The 8,941-nt window shown below is 59.6% G+C and overlaps 1 protein-coding gene across 1 annotated transcript; it reads right to left on the minus strand.

Annotated features, from left to right (window-relative positions):
- Nucleotides 1–4,016: 4,016 nt before the first annotated feature.
- On the minus strand, nucleotides 4,017–8,308 carry apex2 (APEX nuclease (apurinic/apyrimidinic endonuclease) 2; the record flags this gene model as incomplete). The annotated part of the gene is made up of 4 exons (XM_078537972.1): nucleotides 4,017–5,012; nucleotides 5,826–5,895; nucleotides 7,705–7,845; nucleotides 8,126–8,308. Coding segments are annotated over 4 exons (1,390 nt in total), but the record flags the coding sequence as incomplete, so codon positions are not given.
- Between the last annotated feature and the right edge of the window lie 633 nt (nucleotides 8,309–8,941).

Consider the following 8,941-nt stretch of genomic DNA (forward strand, 5'->3'; position numbering starts at 1 on the left):
TGCAATTTCTTTGCTTTGCTTTGATTTGTTTTAGACTTTCGCTTATTTGCGGCACTCAGTAGCTGCCCATCCCCTCAGCTTTCCAAAACGGTTTTATTTTATGGATTTGTTGGGGCCTAGTACAGTTTGTTATAATTAATGGCAGCGTCTCTGCTCTGTTTTGTGGCTGTAGTTAGGCTAGGGTTTGGATTAGGATTGTGGGCAGCAGAGGGAATCGAACCTCTTCTGTTTACAGACCACTTCCTAAGTGTTTCATTGGTTCACAAGTCCCTGCAATTTTTGATTGGTTCACAGGTTCACTGCTTTTCGCCAAGGTTTATTCGCCATTAACCGCCTCCAGTTTGGGTCATCGTTGGAATTGAAGGCCGATGTTAATTCCTTAAACAGGGTACAGCTGGTTGAAAGGGCAGTGGTCCGGAGGTCAGGATAAGGAGCGGGGTTTAAGGGATTTTAGGGCGAGAGTTTTAGACTGGGGTTTGGGTTGTTAAGGATGGGGTCATTCAGGTTAAAGTTGGTGAATGAGGTTTCATTGTGAGATTTAATAGATGTTAAAGTGTTCTGTCATTTGCCAGTTGGAAATATATCAGGCAGTTTGATGGGTTTAAAACCGCTGATCTATTTTGGTGACCAGCTACCCACAGTGATGTTGTTTTGATTACCAGAATGAGATTCCCAGCGGGTATTTCTTTGCCGTTTTAATGGAAAGATACAGGATAATGGCAGAACAGGAAGCGAGAAACATTCACTTCTTACTGTTTCGTTTTGCTTGCTCTTGGGATGTGGGTGTCCCTGGCCGGGCCCAGCATTTATTGGCCATCCCTAATTGCCCCCTTGAGAAGGTGGGGGGTGAGCTGCCTTCTTGAGCCGCTGCAGTCCCCGTGTGGTGTGGGTACACCCACCGCGCTGTTAGGGAGGGAGTTCCAGGATTTTGACTCAGTGACAGTGAAGGAACGGCTGATATATTTCCAAATCGGGATGGTGTGTGGGGCTCGGAGGGGAACTTGCAGGTGGTGGTGTTCCCCATGTGTCTGCTGCCCTCGTCCTTCTAGGCGAAGGAGGTCATGGGTTTGGAAGGTGTTTTTGAAGGGAGCTTGGTGAGTTGCTGCAGTGCATCTTGTAGATGGTACACACACTGCTGCCCCTGTGCGTCGGTGGTGGAGGGAGTGAATGTTTAAGGTGGAGGATGGGGTGCTGATCAAGCAGGTTGCTTTATTCTGATGGTGCCAAGCTTCTTGTGTGTTGTTGGTAACAGTCCAGGCAAGTGGAGAGTATTCCATCTCACTCCTGACCGGTGTTTTGTGGACAGTCTTTGGGCAGTCAGGAGGCGAGTTACTCTCCGCAGGATTCCCAGCTGCTAGGACCGAGGTTACGGTGAGATGTAGGCAGAGTGACATTGGGAAAATGTGGGGAGCTACTTTCATGTGAGCAATCGTGGCAACCCTCCCATTCATCAAGTTGTCTTGTTAGCAAGTCAAGCAAGGTCCAATCCACCGACATGGCTGTCAAGTGCAAGGTTTCAACTAATTTAAAAACTGCACTACAAACTGTTCCCTGCTGCAACAGCACAGCCAACTTGAGTGCTGGTTGTCACACTGCTCCCTGCAGTAGTGCTGCCCAATGCAGCACCCACCCCCCTGCTGCACTCTTCCCCTGCTGCTACTTTAGCCTGTTGCACCACTCACCCACTCAAACCCTCACCCATTCAGTCCCTTGCCCGCTGCAATGCCTATCTGTGGTACCACTCTCTGCAACATTTCCCATTGGTGTGCCTCCTTGTGGCAATGCTGCCAACTGCACCACTCCCTGCTCCTCCATGTTCCAAACCCTATTGTACCACCACCTGCGGCAAAAAATACTGTTGGGCTGTTGCAACCTGGCCCATTGCGCACTATCCACTGCTACACTGCCTGTTGCACTGCCTCCCCACTGCAATGCTGCCCGATGCAGTGTTCCCCGCTGCAAGGCTGCCCGATGCAGTGTTCCCCGCTGCAACGCTGCCCGCTGCAGTGTTCCCCGCTGCAACGCTGCCCGATGCAGTGTTCCCCGCTGCAACGCTGCCCGATGCAGTGTTCCCTGCTGCAACGCTGCCCGATGCAGTGTTCCCCGCTGCAATGCTGCCCGATGCAGTGTTCCCCGCTGCAACGCTGCCCGATGCAGTGTTCCCTGCTGCAACGCTGCCCGATGCAGTGTTCCCCGCTGCAACGCTGCCCGATGCAGTGTTCCCCACTGCAATGCTGCCCGATGCAGTGTTCCCCGCTGCAACGCTGCCCGATGCAGTGTTCCCCACTGCAATGCTGCCCGATGCAGTGTTCCCCGCTGCAACGCTGCCCGCTGCAGTGTTCCCCGCTGCAACGCTGCCCGATGCAGTGTTCCCCGCTGCAACGCTGCCCGATGCAGTGTTCCCCGCTGCAACGCTGCCCGATGCAGTGTTCCCTGCTGCAATGCTGCCCGATGCAGTGTTCCCTGCTGCAATGCTGCCCGATGCAGTGTTCCCTGCTGCAATGCTGCCCGATGCAGTGTTCCCCGCTGCAACGCTGCCCGATGCAGTGTTCCCTGCTGCAATGCTGCCCGATGCAGTGTTCCCCGCTGCAACGCTGCCCGATGCAGTGTTCCCTATTGCAACGCTGCCCGATGCAGTGTTCCCCGCTGCAGTGTTCACTGCTGCAATGCTGCCCATTGCACTGCTCCCAACTGCAGAAGTGCCCATGTGCATCACTTTACAAAGCATTGCTGCTTGCTGCACTTTTCCCTGATGATCAGGGCTGGTGTTCAATTCAAATGGCCATATTTTTTACAAAACTGCTTTTATTATTTTCTCATTAATTTACTTGAAACATTATAAAAAGATCACATACAGGCAGACAGACAATGTAAATTCACAGGGATTCAACATGAGGAGAAAGGATATTGGACCAAACTCTCTCCCGATCACCAACTCCTCCCCTAACCCCCACCCTCACATCCTAACATAGGGAAAGTGTTCCCCCTCCCTCCACTCTGACAACTCCCTCACTCCCTCCCTCCACTCTGACAACTCCCTCACTCCCTCCCTCCACTCTGACAACTCCCTCACTCCCTCCCTCCACTCTGACAACTCCCTCACCCCCTCCCTCCACTCTGACAACTCCCTCACCCCCTCCCTCCACTCTGACAACTCCCTCACTCCACTCTGACAACTCCCTCACTCCCTCCCTCCACTCTGACAACTCCCTCACTCCACTCTGACAACTCCCTCACTCCCTCCCTCCCTCCACTCGTCCAACTCTCTCACTCCCTCCCTCCACTGAGTCAGCCCCTCCCTCCCACTCCCTATGCCAGTCCCTCCCTCTCTCCCCCACTCCCTCTGCCAGTCCCTCCCTACCTCCCCACTCCCTCTGCCAGTCCCTCTCTCCCTCCCTCCCCCACTCCCTCTGTCAGTCCCTCTCTCCCTCCCCCACTCCCTCTGCCAGTCCCTCCCTACCTCCCCTACTCCCTCTGCCAGTCCCTCCCTCCCTAACTCCCTCTGCCAGTCCCTCCCTCCCTCTCTCTCCCTCTCCCAGTCCCTCCCTACCTCCCTCCCTTCCCCTCCCTCTGCCAGTCCCTCCCTACCTCCCTCTGCCAGTCCCTCCCTCCCTCTCTCACTCCCTCTGCCAGTCCCTCCCTACCTCCCTCTGCCAGTCCCTCCCTCCCTCTCTCACTCCCTCTCCCAGTCCCTCCCTACCTCCCGCCCTCACTCCCTCTGCAAGTCCCTCCCTCCCTCTCTCACTCCCTCTCCCAGTCCCTCCCTCACTCCCTCTGCCAGTCCCTCCCTCCCTACCTCCCTCTGCCAGTCCCTCCCTCCCTCCCTCCCCCTGCCAGTCCCGCCCTACGTCCCTCACTCCCTCTGTCAGTCCCTCCCCTGCCCCCTCACTCCCTCCCTATCTCTGCCACTCCCTCCCTATCTCTGCCACTCCCTCCCTATCTCTGCCACTCCCTCCCTATCTCTGCCACTCCCCCCTCACCCCCTTGCCCCCTCCCTCCTGCAGGCCGTTGTGGTTTCAGTCTGGGGGCCGCCGCTGCTGTTTTGAGCTGTTGGGGTCCCCCCAGCGGAAGAAGTTGCAGCGAGAGTCAGGGTTGGACACGGGGCCTTCCGGCCGGGGGCAGAGGTAGAAGCGCCGGCCCTGGTTGGGCCCGAGTTTCCTGACGGTGAGCAGGAGGCAGGGCTCCCGGTGCCCCGGGCAGAGAGGGGGTGGGGGCAGCCCCTTCAGCAGTGACTTCCACAAAGCGGCCGGGGGTGGGCTTTGCCGGGGCTGAGGCCGGGCCTCCTGAGGGCCTCCCTCGCTGGGGGCTCGCTGAGCTCCGGCGGGAGGTGCCGGAACAGAGAGGGTCAGGTCTGCGCTGGTCTCCGGCTCTGCCACGGGCTTCGGGAGCACAGGCCTGAGAAACGGCAGCAAACTCCCCGAGGGGGTTGGCTCCCCTCTGCCCCTCTGACCCCTCTCTCTGCTTAAACACTTCCCGGGCCGCTTGCGGTCCAGTCTGAGCCGATCTGCCTGGGGCTTGGCCGGTGGCCGGGAATCCTGCCCGATTCCCGAGCGGCTCTCCCGATCCCGGACGTTTACCAGGAATCGGGAAAGTTTCTGTTGCAGCCCCGCAAATTCGGGCATATATTTTGTGCAAAGCGGAGGGCACTTCCCAGCGGGTACACAGCGGGCGCTCAGGAAGGCCTTGACCGGGCAGTGGTCTGAGCCCTCGATCCACGGCAACAGGACACAGTCCCGCAGTCCCGTCTCCGCCAGGGATCGATCGGCGAAGATGTAATCGATCCTTGTCCCGTAGTTGGTCTTGCGGGCTCTAGTGCTGGTGCTCCAGCAGGTGTAAGCTTCTCGCTCCGTGGGGTGGAAGAGCCTGAACGCGTCCACAAAGAGCCGGTCACCGCTTCCCCCTCTCAGCTCCAGGCCGGAGTCTCCCACGCTCTCGCCTGCCGGGGACCGGGCGCAGGGGAGGGAGAGGAAGCTGCTCATCCACACTCGGTCCGGGTGGGCGTCAAAACATTCCTGTGGGGAACAGCCATCGGGTTATATCACTGGATATACCCCCGGGGGCAGAGAGGGGGTAGGACAGGGGCCCCGGGGGCAGAGAGAGGACAGGACTGGGCCCCGGGGGCAGGGAGGGGTCAGGGTCCCGGGGTAGGGAGGGGTCAGGGTCCCGGGGCAGGGAGGGGACAGGGTCCCGGGGTAGGGAGGGGTCAGGGTCCCGGGGCAGGGAGGGGACAGGGTCCCGGGGCAGGGAGGGGTCAGGGTCCCGGGGCAGGGAGGGGACAGGGTCCCCGGGGGCAGAGAGAGGACAGGACTGGGCCCCGGGGGCAGGGAGGGGTCAGGGTCCCGGGGCAGGGAGGGGACAGGGTCCCCGGGGTCAGGGTCCCGGGGTAGGGTAGGGACAGGGTCCCGGGGGTAGGGAGGGGTCAGGGTCCAGGGGGTAGGGAGGGGACAGGGTCCCGGGGCAGGGAGGGGTCAGTGTCCCGGGGGTAGGGAGGGGTCAGGGTCCAGGGGGTAGGGAGGGGACAGGGTCCCGGGGCAGGGAGGGGTCAGGGTCCCGGGGCAGGGAGGGGTCAGGGTCCCGGGGACAGGGTAGGGACAGGGTCCCGGGGGTAGGGAGGGGGTAGGGTAGGGACAGGGTCCCGGGGGTAGGGAGGGGGTAGGGTAGGGACAGGGTCCCGGGGGTAGGGAGGGGGTAGGGTAGGGACAGGGTCCCGGGGGTAGGGAGGGGGTAGTGAGAAGCCCCCTGCAGCAGTGAATGGGAGATCCCCCACCCCAGTGGGTAGTAAGTTGTAGAGGTTGCAGGGTTAAGCATGGGGAGAGGAGACTCACCGGGTCTCCGGGCTGACAGTGATCGATCGGCCTGTGTGCTGTGTTCAGGTCTCCCAGGATCATCACGTTTCTGTAACAGGGGAAACATCTGCTCAGTGTCGAGTGCAGCGATTTACACACCCCCCCAATTTACACACCCCCGCAATTTACACACCCCGCAATTTACACACCCCCGCAATTTACACACCCCCCCCAATTTACACACCCCCCCAATTTAACACCCCCCCAATTTACACACCCCCCCAATTTACACACCCCCCCAATTTACACACCCCGCAATTTACACACCCCCCCAATTTACACACCCCCCCAATTTACACCCCCCCCCAATTTACACACACCCCCAATTTACACACCCCCCCAATTTACACACCCCCCCAATTTACACACCCCCCCAATTTACACACCCCCCCCAATTTACACCCCCCCCCAATTTACACACCCCCCAATTTACACACCCCCCCCCCAATTTACACACCCCCCCAGTTTACACACCCCCCCCAATTTACACCCCCCCCCAATTTACACACCCCCCCAATTTACACACCCCCCCAATTTACACCCCCCCCCAATTTACACACCCCCCCAGTTTACACACCCCCCCAATTTACACACCCCCCCCAATTTACACCCCCCCCCAATTTACACACCCCCCCAGTTTACACACCCCCCCAATTTACACACCCCCCCCAATTTACACACCCCCCCCCAATTTACACACCCCCCCCAATTTACACCCCCCCCCAATTTACACACCCCCCCAGTTTACACACCCCCCCAATTTACACACCCCCCCCAATTTACACACCCCCCCCAATTTACACACCCCCCGCAATTTACACACCCCCCCAATTTACACCCCCCCCCAATTTACACACCCCCCAATTTACACCCCCCCCCAATTTACACCCCCCCCCAATTTACAAACCCCCAGGACCCACAAACAGCAACAACAACTAACCATTCACCCACTGGGAGTTACAGAGGAACAGGAGGCCATTCAGCCCATCGAGCCTGTTACACAGGAACAGGAGGAGGCCATTCAGCCATCGAGCCTGTTACACAGGAACAGGAGGAGGCCATTCAGCCCATCGAGCCTGTTACACAGGAACAGGAGACCATTCAGCCCCTCTCCAGCCTGTCACACAGGAACAGGAGGAGGCCATTCAGCCCCTCCTGAGCCAGTCACACAGGAACAGGAGGAGACCATTCAGCCCCTCTGATCTGATCCACCATTTCATAGCTGATCTGCTACCTAACTCCATATACTCAACTCTGTCCCTATTCCTTGGTGATCTAGGCTAACAGAAATCTATCGGTAACAGGTTCAGAATGAACCATCGATCTGACATCGATCACCATTTACAGAATTGAGTCTCCACCCTTGTGTTGTCGGCCTATTTCCCAATTTCACTCCCCAAAGGTCAGCCTCCAAGTTTTGGACTATGCTCCCTCGGTCTAGACTCACCCACCAGCGGTTTCTTGCTACCCACCCTCTCTTTTTGTTATTGATGCGCGGGACAGAGCTGAGTGGGAAATCCAAGCCCGCTGTACCACCCAGGAGCTCGCTCTACCAGCCAGGAGCTCCCTCGGCAGCTTGTGTGGGCAGCGGGCAAACAGAGCGTGGGCGGCGGGGTGTCTTGGGTCCCAAAATGGGATAGGAGAGGTTGGGGAGTCGGGAGGGGTGGGGGGGGAGAAAGGTCTCCCAGGCTCCAAAGGGGGTGCGCTGGGCTGGGGTCTCCCGACCAGCTGAAAGGGGCTTGTAATATGGGACTCGTGTGGTGGGGTTGGGGAGGGGGTAGAAATGCAGGAGGTCCGGCGTTTGGCGGGGGTTGCGCAGCTGTCACGAGGGTCCCACTTGCATTGAGAAGCTCCTCACCCTCCCTCCCGGAGCAGAGCCTGCGCTCTGGCCTGGAGCAGCTGATAGAAGCGGAGTTTGTAACATTTCCGGTCGTCTCTCTCGGGGTCCGCCCGGGGACAGTAGACGTTGATCACCGTCAGTATCTCCCGCTTCCTCCTCCTCACACCTTCTGCAATACACAGAGAGAGAGATTCAGGCGTCTGTGTTGATCGAAAGTGAACAAACAGCCAGCAGCTAATAAACACATCTCCTAAATGTGGCAATCTCTGCGTTGACACTCGATGCAGGAACAGGACAGGAACGTGGTGGGAGGATTCGCTGGGGGACCCGGACCCCTCTCCCCAACAGGCTCGAATTAAAGACTCTCGCTCAGTCCCGGCTCCGAGCAGCTTTTCACCAGAGCAGCCGTCCCGCTTGGGAAGTACGGACACTCCCGGACACTGACCTGATCCGATGCTTTGTGATCAAGGCTCGGCCTTCACCATCCAACGCCCTCAACTCCTCGTCTGAAAAGCCTTCCAGGCCACAGGACGCAGCAGCTCCATTGGGATTGGCCAGGATCCCCGATAGACCCTCCTCCGCAGCGAATGGCACAGCGTCGTCCGTGCAGAAGGTGGCGACACTGGGGGGGGCGAGAACCAATGGTTAGAGGGGAAAATGGGAGAGGGAGGGCGACGGGAGAGGGTGGGCGACGGGAGAGGGTGGGCGACGGGAGAGGGAGGCCGACGGGAGAGGGAGGCCGACGGGAGAGGGAGGGCGACGGGAGAGGGAGGGCGACGGGAGAGGGAGGGCGACGGGAGAGAGGGTGGGGCGACGGGAGAGGGAGGGCGACGGGAGAGGGAGGCCGACGGGAGAGGGAGGGCGACGGGAGAGGGAGGGCGACGGGAGGAGGGTAGGCGACGGGAGAGGGAGGGCGACGGGAGAGGGAGGGCGACAGGAGAGGGAGGGCGACGGGAGAGGGAGGGCGACGGGAGAGGGAGGGCGGAGGGAGAGGGAGGGCGACAGGGAGAGGGAGGGCGACGGGAGAGGGAGGGCGACGGGAGAGGGAGGGCGACGGGAGAGGGAGGCCGATCAGAACCTCCCGTGGGTGGGAGCAAAGAGCGAGAGGGGCAGGGGGGGAACAGGGGAAAGAGGAGGGAGGGGGAGATGGGGAGGGAGGGGAGATGGGGAGGGAGGGAGAGATGGGGAGGGAGGGAGAGGGAGGAGGGAGGGATGGGGTTGGAGGGAGGGAGAGACGAGGCATGGAGGGGGACTG

Source organism: Cetorhinus maximus, unplaced genomic scaffold (genome assembly GCF_964194155.1).
Source record: "Cetorhinus maximus unplaced genomic scaffold, sCetMax3.hap1.1 HAP1_SCAFFOLD_3480, whole genome shotgun sequence".
In the NCBI taxonomy this organism is placed as follows: Eukaryota; Metazoa; Chordata; class Chondrichthyes; order Lamniformes; family Cetorhinidae; genus Cetorhinus; species Cetorhinus maximus.